The 18840-nt window shown below is 41.2% G+C and overlaps 1 protein-coding gene across 1 annotated transcript in view; it reads left to right on the forward strand.

Moving 5' to 3' along the window:
- Positions 1–18840, forward strand: part of LOC140489216 (ankyrin repeat and fibronectin type-III domain-containing protein 1-like) — a 164433-nt gene that overhangs the window by 89011 nt on the left and 56582 nt on the right. The window contains exons 3-6 of the mRNA XM_072588518.1: positions 6630–6781; positions 11576–11771; positions 14576–14780; positions 17750–17938. Coding sequence (XP_072444619.1) covers positions 11592–11771; positions 14576–14780; positions 17750–17938 — 574 coding nt within the window. The 5' untranslated portion in view covers positions 6630–6781; positions 11576–11591. The remainder of the gene's footprint in view (positions 1–6629; positions 6782–11575; positions 11772–14575; positions 14781–17749; positions 17939–18840) is intronic.

Consider the following 18840-nt stretch of genomic DNA (forward strand, 5'->3'; position numbering starts at 1 on the left):
TCTCTATCAGTGTGGGTTTCTTCTGGGTACTCTGGTTTCCTTCCACATTCCAAAGATGCGCAGGTCAGGAGAATTGGTCATGCTAAATTGCGCATAGTTGTTAGGTGCATGAGTCAGAAAGGAGTGGGTTACTCTTCGGAGGATCGGTGTGGACCTGATGGGCCGAAGGGCCTGTTTCCACGCTGTATGGAATCTAATCTTATTTGAATTCTGCGGTGTGTAATTCAGAGATGAGTCTGGTAGAAGGACACATTGTTGACAAGGACAAAATGGTACACATTCTGCCAGTCGTAAGGGGCTGTTGCAATAGCACATAACAAAGAAGGGGAAAATAACTTGAATCAGAATTATTGATTTGCTTTCATAAGCAGTTCCTTTACAATTGAAGATTAGGCAATCTATTAATTCAATAGTGTTTTGCGAAATAAAACTCAATGAATAGCAAAGATTATTATAATTCTAAATTTCCTTCAGCAAACTTTCCTCCCACATTCTCCCTGTGTCTGCGTGGGTTTCTTCCGCGGTGCTCCGGTTTCCTCCCATATTCCAAAGATGTGCAGGTCAGGTGAATTGGCCATGTTAAATTGTCCATAGTTGTTAGGTGCATGAGTCAGAACGGGGTGGGTTACTCTTCAGAGAGTCTGTGTGGACTTGATGGGCCGAAGGGCCTGTTTCCACACTGTATGGAATCTAATCTTATATGAATTCTGCAGTGTGTAATTCAGAGATGAGTCTGGTAGAAGGACACAGTGTTGACAAGGTACACATTCTGCCAGTCGTAAGGGGCTGTTGAAATAACACATAACAAAGAAGGGGAAAATAACTATAATCAGAATTATTGATTTGCTTTCATAAGCAGTTCCTATACAATTGAATATTAGGCAATCTATTAATTCAATAGCGTTTTGCAAAATAAAACTCAATGAATAGCAAAAATTATTATAATTCTACACTTCCTTCAGCAGCTACAGTGCCAATTTAGTGGTAGTTTTCTCATCTCTGAGTCAGTGAGGTTAGACTTCATTCCACGCTCTGACTGTACAATTAGACTGACATTACAGTGCAGTCCTATGGGAGTACCTATTGTCAGAGGTGCCATTTCTCAGAAGAAACATTCAATTGCAGACTTTGAAGGTGGGTACAAAAGCTTCAGTGGGACTACCTGGTAGAGACCTGAGAATTCTACCTTGGTTCTAGGTAGCGTTGTGCACAGCAATTATTTTGATTCCCAACAAGAATCTGATTCTCAGATATTTTATATAATTGCTGGTTATGGATATTTCTATGAGTAAGTTGGTTACTATGTTGCCTTACATTACAACAGTGTCAAAGTCCAAAAATCAAATACTTTCTTTCTTGCGAAATGTATTGTGCCATCCAGTGGAGATGAAGTCTGCTACATAAATTTAAGTCTTTCGCAAGAGAAATGCAAATTTTTACAAACAAAATCTCCTGCTCAGAAACTGCATTTTTTCAATATTGTAGATTGATAATTACAAGTAGGTTAAAAGGGTAATTGTTATCTTTGTCGAGAGTGGGGTGCTGGAAAAGCACCGCAGGTCAGGCAACATCCAAGGAGCAGGAGAATTGACATTTCAGGCATAAGCCCTTCATCAGGAATTCCTGATGAAGGACTTATGCCCGAAACGCGATTTTCCTGCTCCTCAGATGCTGCCTGACCTGCTGTGCTTTTCCAGCACCCCACTCTCGACTATTTATGTACAAACACCATGTGCACTACACTTCCATCTGTTGGTTTTGAATAGGAAAAATATGTTTTTGTTTGTTTTACTGTGCTCATTGATATAGGAGTCTCCTGGAAGTGATCTGGCACTATGTGACAACAGGAAGTAGAATAATAATGTTGCTAAAATTATGGTTAACCATGGCAACTTGATTATGCTGACATCTGGCTCTGAAGCTCTGCAATCTGGTCTAATTAAATAGATGCTGAAATAAAGGCAGCATTGTATTTGTTTTGTCCTCAACGCACCCGCAGAATGACTGAAAAGTGGATGAATTGAAGGAGATGAATTTGGGTAAGAAATCAGCGTAAATACCAGCATCTTCCAAAGAAAATTGAGCTCTGAGCTTTGAAAGGTGAGGATGTAATGGTACAGTAGTAATATCACTAGACCTAGCAATCCAGAGGCTCAAGCCTATGTTTTAGGGACATTTTTCAAAGCCCACAGCAGCTAGTGAAATTTACATTCAAGCAATAGATTTTATTTTAAAGTCTGAAGTTGAAAGCTAGTTAGATCAGGAAATCATCATTATAAACTCATCAGACACAGTAATTTCTTTAGGGAAAGAAATCTGCTGTTCTTGCCCAGTCTGTCTTAATCCTTATTTTAGCAATTCATGGGATACACTCTTTGCTAGCTAAGCATGTATTTATTGTCCATTCTAATTTGCCTTTGAGGAAGTGATAGTGAGCTGCCTTCTTGAACCTCTGCAAGGAGAGGTGATGGCCTAGTGGTATTATCAATAGATTATTAATCCAGAAACTAACTAATGTTCTAGGGACCTGGGTTTGAATCCTGCCATGGCAGCTGGTGGAATTGGAACTCATTTTTTAAAATCTGGAATCAAGAATCTACTGATGAACGTGAACTCATTGCTGATTGTCGGAGAAAACCATCCAAAACCATCCAAGAAAATTAGGGAAGTAAACACGTGGCTAAGGGATTGGTGTGGAAAAGAGGGATTCCACTTCATGGGGCATTGGCATCAGTTTTGGAACCGGGGTGGGTGGGATCTGTACCATTGGCACGGTCTCCACCTGAACCGATCTGGTACCAATGTTCTAGCGAAGAGGATAAATAGGGTGGTCAGTAGGACTTTAAACTTCTGAGTTGGGAGGAAGGGAAAGTGAAAGCGACAGGGAGTATGGAGTTAAATGGAAGGATAAGCAGGAGGATAACATGTATGCAGGTGGATTTAAGCTTGAGGCAGACTAGGAATGCAACAAAAAGGAAGGATAACTTAGGACATCTTGTGACTTCCAATATCTCGAATGATAAGAAAGTTAGCATTAAGGCACTTTACCTGAATGCTCGTAGCATTCGTAACAAAGTAGATGAACTAACAGCACAGATCATCGTGAATGATTATGATGTGGTAGGCATCACAGAGACATGGCTACAGGGGGTACAGGACTGGCAGTTAAACATCCAAGGATTTACAACTTATCTAAAAGACAGAGAGGTGGGCAGAGGGGGCAGAGTGGCCTTGTTAGTTAAGAATAAAATTAAATCTATGGCACTGAACAACATAGGGTCGGATGATGTGGAGTCTGTGTGGGTGGAATTGAGGAACCACAAAGGCAAAAAAACCATAATGAAAGTTATGTACAGACCTCCTAACAGTGGTCAGGACCAGGGGCGCAACATCTACCAGGAAATAGAGAAGGCATGTCAGAAAGGCAAGGTCACGGTGATCATGGGGAACTTTAATATGCAGATGGACTGGGTAAATAATGTAGCCAGTGGATCCAAAGAAAAGGAATTCATGGAATGCTTACAGGATGGCTTTTTGGAACAGCTTGTCATGGAGCCCACAAGGGAGCAGGCTATTCTGGACCTAGTGCTAAATAATGAACCAGACTTTATAAAAGATCTTAAAGTAAGGGAACACTTAGGAAGCAGCGATCATAATATGGTAGAGTTCAGTCTGCAGTTTGAAAGAGAGAAGGCAAAATCGGATGTAATGGTGTTACAGTTAAATAAAGGTAATTACGAGGGCATGAGAGATGAACTGACGAAAATCAACTGGAAGCAGAGGCTTGCGGGGAAGACAGTAGAGCAAAAGTGGCAGGAGTTTGTGGGTATAATTGAGGACACTGAACAGAGGTTCATCCCCAAGAAAAGAAAGATTATCCGGGGAGGGATTAGACAGCCATGGCTGACAAAGGAAGTCAGGAAATATATCAAAGAAAAAGAGAGATCCTATAAAGTGGCCAAGATCACTGGGAAATCAGAAGATTGGGAAGGCTACAAAAACAAACAGAGGATAACAAAGAGAGAAATAAGGAAGGAGAGGATCAAATGTGAAGGTAGGCTAGCCAGTAATATTAGAAATGATAGTAAAAGTTTCTTTCAATACATAAGAAACAAACAACAGGCAAAAGTAGACATTGGGCCACTTCAAACTGATGCTGGAAGGCTAGTGATGGGAGATAAGGAAATGGCGGGAGAACTTAACAAGTACGTTGCGTTAGGCTTCACAGTGAAAGACATGAGTAATATCCCAACAATTAAAGGGAGTCAGGGGGCTGAGTTGAATATGGTTACCATTACAAAAGAGATAGTGCTAGAAAAGCTAAAAGATCTTAAAATTAACAAATCTCCTAGCCCTGATGGGCTACATCCTAGAGTTCTGAGGGAGGTGGCTGAGGAAATAGCGGAGGCGTTGGTTGAGATCTTTCAAAAGTCACTGGAGTCAGGGAAAGTCCCAGATGATTTGAAGATCGCTGTTCTAAACCCCTTGTTCAAGAAAGAATCAAGACAAAAGATGGAAAATTATAGGCCAATTAGCCTAACCTCGGTTGTTGGTAAAATTCTAGAATCCATCGTTACGGATGAGGTTTCTAAATTCTTGGAAGAGCAGGGTCAGATGAGAACAAGTCAACATGGATTTAGTAAGGGGAGGTCATGCCTGACAAACCTGTTAGAATTCTTTGAAGAGGTGACAAGTAGGTTAGACCAGGGAAACCCAGTAGATGTGGTCTATCTAGACTTCTAAAAGGCCTTTGATAAGGTACCACACAGGAGGCTGCTGAGTAAGGTGAGGGTCCATGGTGTTCGAGGTGAGCTACTGGCATGGATTGAGGATTGGCTGTCTGACAGAAGGCAGAGAGTTGGGATAAAAGGTTCTTTTTCGGAATGGCAGCCGGTGACATGCGGTGTCCCACAGGGTTCAGTATTGGGGCCGCAGCTGTTCACGTTATAAATTAATGATCTGGATGAAGGGACTGGGGGCATTCTAGCGAAGTTTACCGATGATACGAAGTTAGGTGGACAGACAGGTAGTACTGAGGAAGTGGGGAGGCTGCAGAAGGATCTAGACAGTTTGGGAGAGTGGTCCAGGAAATGGCTGATGAAATTCAACGTGAACAAATGTGAGGTCTTGTACTTGGGAAAAAAGAATACAAGCGTGGACTACTTTCTAAACGGTGAGAAAATTCATAAAGCCAAAGTACAAAGGGACCTGGGAGTGCTAGTCGAGGATTCTCTAAAGGTAAACATGCAGGTTGAATCCGTGATTAAGAAAGCAAATGCAATGTTGTCATTTATCTCAAGAGGGTTGGAATATAAAAGCAGTGACGTGCTACTGAGCCTTTATAAAGCTCTGGTTAGGCCCCATTTGGAGTACTGTGTCCAGTTTTGGGCCCCACACCTCAGGAGGGACATACTGGCACTGGAGCGTGTCCAGTGGAGATTCACACGGATGATCCCTGGAATGGCAGGTCTAACATACGAAGAACGGCTGAGGATCCTGGGATTGTATTAATTGGAGTTTAGAAGGTTAAGGGGAGATCTAATAGAAACTTATAAGATAATACATGGCTTGGAAAGGGTGGACGCAAAGAAATTGTTTCCATTAGGTGAGGAGACTAGGACCCGTGGGCACAGCCTTAGAATTAGAGGGGGTAAATTCAGAACAGAAATACAGAGACATTTCTTCAGCCAGAGAGTGGTGGGCCTGTGGAATTCATTGCCGCGAAGTGCAGTGGAGGCCAGGACGCTAAATGGCTTCAAGGCCGAGATTGATAAATTCTTGATGTCACAAGGAATTAAGGGCTACGGGGAGAATGCTGGTAAAGTGGAATTGAAATGCCCATCAGCCATGATTAAATGGCAGAGTGTACCAGATGGGCCGAATGGCCTTACTTCCACTCCTATGTCTTATGGTCTTATGGTTCATTGATGTCTTTCAAGGAAGGAAATCTGCCATCCTTACCTGACTTGGCTAACACATGGCTGCAGATCCACAACAATGTGGTTGACTCTCAACTGTCCTCTAAAATGGTCTAGCAAGCCAGTCAGTTCAAAGACAACTTGGGATAGACAATAAATGCTGGCTAGCCAGAAATGTCCATGTCCCACAAGTGAATTAAAAAATGTCCATGTGGTATAGACCCCTGTTAGGGAGAAAGTTCCTGGACTTTTGACCCAATGACACTGAAGCAATGGAGGTCACATAAACCTAGGATAGTGACGATGGTGGATAATGAAGAATTCAGTGACAGTAATATCTGCAGGGAATCCCTGTGGCTAAGATAATTGGGCCCCAAAAATCACAAAGATTGTCCTTTGTACCGGGTATAATTCTAACCAACATTGATCCAATTTGTTACACGGCCATGTGTCTCACAGCATTGATTTCTAGCTGCCGTACATGAACCTTAGAGGCCTGCATAGACGAAATTAAAGAAACATAACAAATTCCCCCGTGCACCACCCTACCCCACCACCCAGCCCTTTCCAAACTATTGCCAAACAACATCTCCATTAAAGTTAAATTGAACTGTCTCCTGTGTTAGCATTTCTGGCAATGAGGTCAGCACAATTATCACAATCGCTGCAAGTACTGGATATCGCCGCTAATCTGTTACCTTTTTGTTTCAGGATAAAGTGTTGGAACATGACATTCCAGTATTTGCTTGGAAGCTCAGGAACTGCTACCTAAGCAGGGATTTTGCGCTTTGGGAGATTCCATTCGTGTCTGCTCTCCATCTTCTGGTTTAACTTGATCTCAATGGGAATTCAGCCAGACTAAAGTGAGTTATTTCTCTTGTCTTGTCTTCTAGAAAAATATCCCCCTCCACCCAAAATGAATTTTGAATAATTTATCAATGTGCATTATTCCCTTTTCAAAACATGTAAATCCATCACATGAAATATTCCAATTTTTCATGTGTTTTTCTATTTATTTCTTTCTTACCAAATGGAATATTGATCATAAGTAACTCCAGGAGCTAGGGTAGGCCTATCAGACTCTGAAGCCTACCTGCCATTCTGTAAGATATGGCTGATCTGCCCCAGATCTCAACTCCTTTTTTGTGCTAGTTCATCATTGCCCTAGACTCTACAATATTTCAATAGTCTATCTACTGCCTCTTTAATTACTTTCAGTGACCTAGCATCCACAACTCTCTGCAGTAGAGAGTTCCAGACATTCACTACCTTCTGAGAGAAGAAATTCCTTGGTATCTCAGTTTTAAGTGAATGTCCCTTTGTTATGTACCTATGTCAGTTGGTGCAAAATTCCCTCAGTAGTTGAAATATCTTCTCAATATCTACCCTGTCAAGCCCCCTCAGGATCTTATATGTTTCTTGAGTGCAGCTGCTACTTAATACATGACTGATTCACATTCTGCTGCAGCCCCACTATTGTAACTTACTTTTTTTATGGCATATGTGAGGTCATGACTTTCAAAACAAAGAGAAACACAAATCATGTATATAAATCAAAATTCAGAAATTTAGTTAAAAGAAAAGTTTAAATTATTCAGTCACTTTTGGACACACAGTCATTTATTTTTATTTTTAATTTTTAGACATAATAATGCTGTACATTTCTTCTTGATTTGTCTCCTTTACTGAGGGTTTTAGGTTGCTTCAATCTGCTGGCCATGGTTTCTTTTCTTTCCAAAGCAGAGGCTTCAGATTTTTGACTTCTCATGTTAATTCTGCTCAAGTTACTGGGGTGGGCCAAACTTTCACACCCAAATTGGATATGCAGAGTTGGGAAAATTTCCAACCTTAGCACCAATCCTTCATCACAGAGTGACCAATCAAAGCAATGTAATCCCAAACCTGAAAGGGACAGAATCTGTGAAGAGCTGCCTCGGTTACAATGTTCCACTTCTGTCTATATACAATGGAAATGCATTCACTGTGATCTTATTTGTCTATGGAAGGTGCATTTCGCATGTTGGCTTTTTTGAGAAGAAATTTTGAAAAAAGCTTTTATTGTCAATTTATGCTTCTTGTCTCATGCCTATTTAAATACTGTGGTGACTAGTAAGTTAATATTTTTCTTCTGTGTTTCAGTTTTAAGATAAATTGAGGCTTGATAATTGAGGGTAATTGACAAATTCTTCTCATTCTGCTTCTACATGGCTGCACTACCTAGTAAATGAGTTAGTTATAATGAAAAAGTAGCCTCTGAAAATCAAAAGGTAGCCTTTGAGAAAATCTTAAGACAACTCTTGAAATAATTATTTTGATGGAAGGCCAGATTCAAAAAAGTGGAGCTGTTCACATTATATGAACAACCAAGTGATGTGCAATTGTCAGTCAAAGCTATAGTTGTAAAGTGTAGCATATTGAAACTAATGTTTTCAATGGTCTTCTTAAATATAGCATAGAGTACAAAAGCAAAGAATTTTCTTGTTGAACTAATATAAGACAATTTGACCCTGCAATGACTGTGATTTCCAGTTCTGGACACCAGAATGATATGAAAGCTTTGAACGACTTTACAAGAAATTTACACTAGAATGGTTCCTGGGATAAGGAATTGCAAAGAGACTGGCTAAGATTAAACCCAAGAAACCTGAGGGGATTTGATGAAAATATATAAAATCATAAAGCGTTGATAGAATAATAGAAGCTGTTTCAAGTAGCTGGAGAATTGATAAGCAGATGGCTCAGATTTAATTTCATAAGTTGATTGGCAAAACAACTGGAGACAACTCATGGAAAATGTTTAGAAAAAGTGGTTAGAGTTTGGAATGCACAACCTACGTGATATTGTATTCGATACAGATTCACATTCATGGTCAAAAGAAAATTGAAAATATACTTGGAGAAAAAAATATAGGTAAATAATAGAATGGAGGAAGGAGGACTGATTAGATTTTTCTTGAAAAGAACTGGTGCGGACTCAGTGGGCTAAATGGCATCTTTCTATGCTTATCTACTCTATTCTTTAGGATCTAAAGCACATTACAAAGGTGCAAGGCAAAGCTGGTGAAGGTTAAAAGGAGTGTCATTTTATGGGTCCTGGGAACAGGAGAAGCCTTGGCCCATCCATTGTAACTCATTCCACCTCATGTTTCCTACCCAACGCCCATAGCCTCTCAAATCCTTCTTGCCAAACTGACAGAATCACAGAATTGTTATACCACAGAAGGAAGCCATTTGACCCAAAATGTCTACATTGGCTCTCTGAGTGAGCCTGTGCCCCTTTAGCCACAGCCATGGTTCTTCACTTTCCATGCAAACCCACCTTCCAGGATATCTCACGCCTCTGTACTCAACACCATAGTCCTTTATAACCTCTATGTCAACTTTCCAAGTTTATTCCTTCCATGCCAACACATTTTGAATCCATCATGAGGCGTTCAGAAAAGATTTACAAGGATGTTGCCAGGTTTGGAGGATTTGAGCTATAGGGAGAGGCTGAACAGGCTGGGGCCGTTTTCCCTGGAGCGTCAGAGGCTGAGGGGTGACCTTATAGAGGTTTACAAAATTATGAGGGGCGTGGATAGGGTAAATAGGCATAGTCTTTTCCCTGGGGTCAGGGAGTCCAGAACTGGAGGGTCTAGATTTAGGGTGAGAGGGGAAAGATATGAAAGAGACCTAAGGGGCAACTTTTTCGCACAAAGGGTGGTACAGATATGGAATGAGCTGTCAGAGGAAGTAGTGGAGGCTGGTACAATTGCAACATTTTAGAAGCATTTGGATGGGTATATAAATAGGGAGGGTTTGGAGAGATATGGGCCGGGTGCTGGCAGATGGGGACTAGATTGGATTGGGATAGCTGGTCAGCATTGAGGGTTTGGACCGAAGAGTCTGTTTCCATGCTGTACATCTGTATGACTCTATGAGCAGATCTCAGCAGCCATGTTGAAATATAATAAAATAAAGTTCTATGTATGTATTGCAAGCTTCACTATATTTAAAAAACAATCAATGATTAGAACCATTCAATAGATTTGAATTCATTGGTGTTCTTAATTCCTTATAACGAAGATTTTTATCATAGCCCCGCATCAAAATCAGCTAATTCCTTTATAATCACTTAGAACAACCAAACAAACTCTAAATTTATGACCGCATCCCCCTCTCCTCACTGCGGTAATGATAATGTTTCTTGACTCCTTCCACAACTATTTGTATAACAATTACCCTCAGGCTGATGTCAACAACATTTAATTTTAAAATTTTAAAATTTAATGAACGGGGATAAATACATCACATCTGGGCAGTTCCATAGATCTAATCCATTTTTTATGCACACTCAGACCTACTGTTAACAATATCAAAGGGTCAAATTCTCAAAACTGTGAATCCCAAAAGTCTTGTTTCAGAAACTTTAATGATGAAAAAATTGCTCTTAACTGAAATGGCTTCACTTTGAAATGTGCCGATCCTCCATGGATATGTGAAATACATCCTGCCCTTGTCTCTGCTGTACCCCTTCAAAGAAACTGGTGAGTGCTGAGTTCAGGAGCTAGATATTCAGAATCAAACATACACACTGACATGTAAATTAGGAGCAGCAGTAGGCTATTCAGCCCCTAGAGCCTGCTCCGCCTTTCAAAAAGATCCTAATTGATCTGACTGCTGCACATTCCCACCTTCTCCCAATGACCTTTCATTTCCTTGCTCATTGGAAAACTAGTCTTCAAAATATGCAAAGATTCTACTTTCACCATCTTTTAAGGAAAAATGTTCCAAAGACTCAACCCTCTGTGGAAAAAGAATCTCCTCATCTGTGCCTCAACTGGGTGATTCCCTTATTTTTAAACAGTGACTCCTAGTTCGAGATTCTTTCACAAGAGGAAACATCCTCTTCACATCTACCTTGTCAAGACCCCTCAGGATCTCAGAATCAGGACTCTAGGACCATTTTGGAATGATGTCCTTCCATTTTTTCAACGATTTTGGCCAGGAACTTATCTAGATGAAAGTTGCAATGGGAGTGATACCATCAAATGTACCACCTCAAAGGACCAACACAGTAGATGCATGGAAACACCGTAAGTTCCTTTCCTCATTTGGAAATATGTCATCATTCCTTCATAGTCATTGGGTCAAAAACCTGCAACTGCCTTTCAAGTTGTGCTGTTGTGGTGCTTACACTGAAAGGACTACAGCTGTTCAAAAGAAAACTCCCAATACCTTCTCCAAGGCAGTTTAGGATGAACACTAAACAATGGCCCAGCTCAATATGCCCACATCCCATAAGTAAATGGAAAAAAAGGTCTTGTGATCATGATCTACCTTGTAACTGAGATTTTTCACTCTTTGAGTTCCAGAACTTGAGCTTAGCATTGTGGAACAAAGTCAACTAGATTCTCAACCTTTTCTTACAGGGTTAGAGGAAATGTCATTAGGATAGTTGCTTTGATTCTCAGATACACATTTATCAATGGTTTCATTCTGAGCAGCGCTGGTGAATGTCTGGAATTAGTCTGCCCCTAATAATGAGACTTGTCACTGTCATTGATAGATGGAGAGACCAGAGGGAGGACACAATAATCTCTTTATGATTTTGAAGCAGTGTCAGTTTTTCTGTAAAAATCATGGCACAATTAATCAAGAAATGTCTTTCTTCCTAGGTGTACACAGAGTAAAATGACACAGCCAATCAGGGAGCCTCTCCAGAGGAGGAAGTCACTTGGGCCAATGTCTCCAAATGCTGCCAAGAGACTATATCGCAACCTGTCCTTCAGACTAAAGGGTGGTTCCAGCTCGGAAGAAGCCTGTCTCATTAAAAAAATAGAGAAAGAAAGAAGCAAGAAATCTTCATCCCTGGTATGGATTCACAATTTAACTCTGATTATCAACAGTTTATTAAGCTAGCTTTTGGAGAAGTTGGTGGACTGGCCGTAATACCCCTACAGCAGCAATCTAAAAGCCCAGGCTAATGTCTTGGGGACATGGGTTCAAATCCCACAACAAAGCTTGTTCAATTTAAATTCAATTAATAACTCTGGAATATAAAGCCAGTCTTGGTGATGGTGACCATGACAAGTACCACTGACTGTTATAAAAATCCATCTGGTTCACAAATCCCTTGAGTAAAGAAAATTTTCCATCCTTACCTGTCTGGTCCACCGCTAACTCCAGACTCACAGCAATGTGATTGACTGTTAACTATCCTCTGAAATGGTCTAGCAAGCCACTGAGTTCAACGACAGTTCTAGATGGGCAATAAATTCTGGCCTTGCTGGCAATGTCTGTATTCCAAAAAAGAATAACAAAAAAGGAAGGTATTCTTGAGGATAAATCCAGGGCTCTCCTAATTAACATCCTTGTCACCACCGTTATTCTCAGCATTTGCGTACTGTGAATTAGGAAAGAACCAGTTGGATTTGTAATACTGCAATAGATTGTTCTGCTTAGCAAGTTTATTCAGTATTGATGTTCCATACCAGTATGTGCATTCATATATTTCAAATCAAGGATGTGAGGTACATAACACTGAAAATGGTGCAGATGTCTCTACCACTGTCAGATCTGACAGAATCTCAATGATTCTGGATTAGTGGTGCTGGAAGAGCACAGCAGTTCAGGCAGCATCCAAGGAGCTTTGAAATCGACGTTTCGGGCAAAAGCCCTTCATCAGGAATGCATCTGCAGTCATTGTTTTTACCTCTAGAATCTCAATGACCACAGTAACAAACTCAAGAACTACCCACAAACCAGGGCATTTTGCTCTATATTCTAACTTGCACCGCCTTCAGGTGCAGTGAATATTTAAATGCCTAAGATGTAAAATCTCAATGTTCAATGTCAGATGCTGAGATGGTTGAGTCTCTGGATTGTAATAAGCTCACAGTATGTAATTACACTAGGGTTCAATGTAACACCACTCTATTAAACCAAAGTATGACTTGAAGAGCACACTGACATCTCAAAAGTATTGTAGTAAAATGCCACAGTGCAAATGAGTCACACTGGAAAAATATACCCGCATTGTGACTCATATAGTAAGTTGAAAAGAAATGTGCATCATTGCCTCTCAGACTCCCTAATTCTGCAGAATGGAGTCTCTCATTGCTGTTGCCATAGAAACCAGTCACAGCCAGGTTTTCCATAATCGTTCCATTTTTCAGTTCCAGATAAACTGAATGCTGACAGTCACAAAAACAATTCTCAAAATAAATGTGATTCATAAAACAAAAATATCAAAGGGAGGAAAAGAACTCTGTGGCTAACCAGGTATTAGTGATGGTGCAGAGGGATCGCTCTGAGTCAGTGTCCTGGGGGGGGGGGGTTACCAGAAACTGAACTGCATCAACCACATAGACAGTGGTTATAGGAGCAGATGAGGGGCCAGGAATCCTTTCAAAATAATTTACCTTACATCTGTCCTACGCCTACCCACCATCTACAACACACAAATAGGGAGTGTGATGGAATATTCTCCACTTCCCTGGATGAGTGCAGTTCCGTCAACACTCACAAAACTAGGCGCCATCCAAGACAAAGTAGCACTCACTCGCTACTTTCATTGTACACTCCTTTCACCACTCATACAGTGGCAGCAGAGTGTACCATCTACAACCAACTCACCCAAATTCCTTCCACAGCATCTTCCAAACTCTCAACCTCCACCACCTAGAGGGACAAAGGCATATGATACATGTGAACACCTCCATTAGCGAACTTCCCTCTGGAAACACACCATCCTGACTTGAATCTATACTACTGTTACTTGTTGCTGGATCAAAATCTCAGAACTCCTTTCCTAATAGCAGTGTGAATGTTCCTATATGCCAAGGATTGCAGCAGTTCAAGAATGTTGTTCATCACTGCCTCTCAAGGGCAATTAGGAATGTGCAATAAACACTCACCCAGCCAACAACACTGACATCCCATGAAGTTTCTATGGTGAAGTCTATGGATCAGTATCTAATCAGGGATAGTACAAGTAGTATTCATATGCATGGAGCGGGATCACAAGTGTTTGATTTCTTCTGTCTGAGTTGTTTGTAATTTGTCTGTCAACTATTGGAAATGCTGAATATGGGAGTGTGTTGGGGAAGGTGGGATTGGAGCTGGGAAAACACAACTAGGACTTCATGCGTTCATTTAAAGCATTGAAGAGCTATTTGTGATACACACATTTCTTCTTAATTCTGAGGATTTGAGCTGTGGCAAAAAGCCTGCACTCTTTATAGTAATACACAAGTTCAAGTCGATCATATGGAACCATCAAGAAGTAAATCAGAATCAATGTTAACTGGGTGACATTAAATATTTTATTAGTGGATTTTCTTATAAGAAGGAAACAGAGGGAAAGTAGTGAGTGAGAAAGTCTGTGTGCTTTTTCAGCATCACACTTTTTGACTGAATCACTACATGACTGGGACGCAGAAAAGTGCCAATCTTAATCAATAAGTGATATGTAGATAGTCTGAAAGGGATCCTAAGCAAGTGTGGTTTGGTATCTGTTTCCAGCGGATGCTTTGTGAGGGGTCAAAGCAGTTCCATAGTCTCAATAGTTGGAAATAGTAAATTTGCTCAGTTGGCCTCTCTATAAGCTCCAAAATCAAGATACAGAATGATATCTTTCAAAATTGCATTAGGGTGTTTTACCTTTTAAATTCTAGAATATTCAGTACGATTCAATCTTTGATGCTGTGGAACATGAAGATCTTGATGCAGTTCAACGGATACTTAATCAACCAGGCACACAGGATGACTTGAATGAGGTTACCAGCAATGGACTTGTACCACTGGATATTGCAGTGCTGACTAACAACATCTCAATGGCGAGCCTCTTAATGAATGCTGGAGCCAGGGATAACCATCAGTGTGAGTAGAGAAAGCTGAAGGCTTCACTTTGATTCTCTTCTTCTTGTTTCCTTGTGTCTGAGGTGGAACTAACTGATAATCTGGATTAACACCAGTATGAGATTCAACACTACACTTACTATGATAAGCCTAAGTGATCAAATTATGCTTTTCCTTTTAAATATCAAATATTTTGTAAGTTCCCGCTATTGAGTGGCCTGGTTAAAAATTTACAACCTCTCATTCCCTCAACCAGTGTACAAACTATTGAGTAAATGATACTGTTTCCTGAAGCTTTCATTGCTGCATCAATCAATCCAGTTGTGACAAGAGGACCTTGGAAAAAGTTGGAAAAGATTAATCCCAATTATTTCATTTATATTACATGGAAGTTCCCCAAGAACCAGGAGAATCCACTTTGATACCCTAGCCTGTGGGGAGTTAAATGAGCACCTGCAGGATTAGAGTCGCTCTTCAATCAGCCAGATTATGCAGGGAAGAATTTATTCAGGATTCCCGCTTCTGATTTCAATCCAAGGATCCTGTGTTGATAGGTTTGAGCACAATCATAAAAGCTACCGTGAGTTAAATAATCATGCCTAAGCTGACCCACATAGAATGACAGGAGTGCAGTGCTGGAAAAGCACAGCAGGTCAGGCAGCATCCGAGTAGCAGAAGAATTGACATTTCGGGCAAAAGCCCTTGTTCAGGAATGAGGCTTGTGAACCAAGGGGATGGAGAGATAAACGTGAGGGGCTGGAGCTGGGGGAAAGGTAGCTGAGAGTGCGATAGGTAGATGAAGGTGAGGGTAATGGTAATAGGTCGGAGAGGAGGGTGGTGTGAATAGGTGGGAAGGCAGATGGACAAATCATAAGGGGAGTGCTGAGTTGGAAGGTTGGTTCTGGGATAAGGTGGGGGGAGGAGAAATGAGGAAACTGGTGGAAACCACGTTGATCCCATGTGGTTGGAGGGTCACAAGTGGTTGGAAGGTCCCAAGGCAGAATATGGGGTTTTCTTCCTCCAGGCATCAGGTGGTTAGGGTTTGGCGATGGAGGAGGCCCCGGACTTGCATGTCCTTGAGTGGGAGGGGGAGTTGAAGTGTTCAGCCACGGGGTGATGGAGGAAGAACCCCTCATCTTCTGCCTTGGGTCCCTCCAATCAAATGGGATCAATGTGGATTTCACCAGTTTCTCCATTTCCCCTCCCCTCACCTCATCCCAGATCCAACCTAGCAACGCCCTCATGTCCTGTCCTATTTGTCCATCTTCCTTCCCACCCATCCGCTCCAACCTCCTTTCCGATCTATCACCATTACCTCCACTTTCATCTACCTATCACAATCTCAGCTACGTTCCCCCCCAGCTCCACCCTCCTCCCATTTATCTCTCCACCCCCTTGGCTCATAAGCCTCATTCCTGATGAAGGGCTTTTGCCCGAAATGTCGATTCTCCTGCTCCTCGGATGCTCCCGGACCTGCTGTGCTTTTCCAGCACCACACTTTTGACTCTGATCTCCAGCATCTGCAGTCCTCACTTTCTCCACATAGAGTGACTCCTTAATTGAAAAAGCTGGGAGGCTGCTAACATAAAATATCGCACATCCAGGAGATTATAAAGTGTATAATAAAGTTAAAGGAAAAGAACCATTTCCATTTTTATGAAGTTTATAGTCTGTGAAATAATATAAAATGTAGTCACTGGGAATGAATAAACAGAGCAGACAATTTGTCCATAGCAAGAAGGTTCATACAGCAATAATTACCAGATTATTTGCTTCATGATGTTAGTTGTAGGATGTATAATGACCAGGTACCAGACAATGCTCTTTGGCTCTTCCTTGTAAACATGAAATCCTTTACTCACCTGGGAAGATTGGCAGTTCTGTTTACCATCTTGTCTGAAAGACAACAACTCTGAATGTGCAGCACCACCTCTATATTACAATGGGAGTAGTGAGTTGAAACGTGTGGTGCTAGAAAAGCACAGGCTGTCAGGCAGCATCCGAGGAGCAGGAGAATCAATGTTTCGAGAATCAGCCCTCCTGATGAAACATAGATTCTCATGCTGCTCGGATGCTGCCTGACTGGCTGTGCTTTTCCAGCGCCACACTCTTCGAGTCCGATCTCCAATATCTGCAGTACTCACTTTCTCCAAATGGGAGTAGTGAGCCTAGATTTTATGTTCTTCTCTACAATAAGGTTTGTGTACAAAGCTATGTGACTTTTCAGTCATGTAAGCCCTGATAGATGTTGTCCTGGGTTATGTAATGCCCATTATTCTGGAGTTAGTCTGCCATTCTGATGAAGTTTGACCCCAGGCAATCTTCCATGCTCTGGTCATTTTAATGTTAACCGTGATCCTTCCCCCTTGGGCTTTAGAGTAGCTTTTGCTGCAAGAATCTTTATAGATGTTAATGATATCCAGTTCCAATCAGCACCATTCATTCCATCAACCTGAGAGCAATTGCACAGTCCCTATCAGTCTGTGTCCCTCATCCAACTTTGAGATATTGAAATAAAACAGAAATTGCTGGAGAAACTCTACAGGTCTGGCAGCATCAGTGGAGAGAGAGCCACAGAGTTAACTTCAGTATGTCTGTTCTGAGTTCTGAAGAAGAGTTAACTCTGATTTTCTTTGTCCACAGATGCTGCCACAGCTGCTGAATATCTCCACATCTCACTGTTTTATTTCTGATCTCCAGTATCTGCACTGTTTTGCTTTTATCGTGGATATTGGGCACCTGTTAAACTGCGTTCAGTCACAAATAGAAGAATGTATGTCAAGAAGACGTGTTTCCTTCATTTGTATTGTGGATAATGTAACAGTACAGTGACATCTCTAAGTAAGATTGCACCTATGTCCCAAAATTCATTTGAAGCTGGTGTGAAAACAATGACGGTTTATCAACTTTCTCAGTCTTGTACTATTTTTTCCCTCATTCTCTTTTTCTCTTTTCTCTACATTCCTCATGCTGATGTTCTGTCCTTCTAGTCAATGAAGGCAACTGGGATATGCACCTGACCGCTTTAGTGAGCAAAGCAACACAGAAAATTACAGAACTATTAGAACTCAGGACTGAATCTTCAGAGGCTGATTTCTACAGTAAGACCAGGGAACTCCGGACTTGGAGGTTCAGACAAAAGCTGTATAAGCAAATGAAAACTGCTTTTGAGAATGCACGTAAGTACATATAGTTAGTGAAACTACTTTAGAGGCTGAGGAATAGTGATTTTATAGAGTCTATATGTCTCTCAGCAAAGTTCATTCTTCAAAGAGAATGATATGGTCATCAAAGTTAGCAAGTGTTGCTTGTTAACCTTTTATTGAATCCCACTACCCTATACAGGATTTTACTGAAAGGTAATACACTGGTTGTTCCTATGGGGAGTGATATGTCATGGATCTACTTCTGTAGCTACCTATGTGATGTGCTCCAGATTCTAACCCTGTATGAGCTAGATATTTTCTTTGTTTCTTTCACTGTATAGCAAGAAAATTAAAAGAAACCAAGTTAAATTCAGTTCTGGTATATTTTGTGGTACAGTTGCCAGCTCTACATGGATGCATTCCAAATGGTTTCATCACATGTTTCTCATTTCCAAGCGCCACACTCCTGTGGGACATTGCTGCCCACTAACAGGTACTCTTTTCTTTAATTCTTCTGGTTCATCCCAACTTGCTGTTGAGAAAATAGTAGTGAACTGCCTTTTTTAACCACTGCAATCCATTGGAGAAAGTCCATGTGGTCTTTAGACTATCAAGGCGAGAGTTCCAGGTTTCTGATCTAGTGACAGAGAGGAAACAGTGATGCAGTCCAGTCGGGGTGGCATGTGGCTTGAATGGAACTTCGAGGAGGTGGCGCCCCTATGAATCTGCTGGCCTTCCGAATCTCGATGGAAGAGGTCATGGGTTTGAAAATGCTGTCACCAACCATTGCTGTCTCCTTCCTCCATTCTGATCCGATTTACCTCCTTCATCTGAATTCTACTCACTGCAATGTTTGGTTCAGTATCACTTCCCACAAACTAATTAAGAACAATGAACTGTGGAATAAAGGGTTAACTATACCTTTACTGTAATGA

This window comes from Chiloscyllium punctatum, chromosome 18 (genome assembly GCF_047496795.1).
Source record: "Chiloscyllium punctatum isolate Juve2018m chromosome 18, sChiPun1.3, whole genome shotgun sequence".
NCBI classification, from domain to species: domain Eukaryota; kingdom Metazoa; phylum Chordata; class Chondrichthyes; order Orectolobiformes; family Hemiscylliidae; genus Chiloscyllium; species Chiloscyllium punctatum.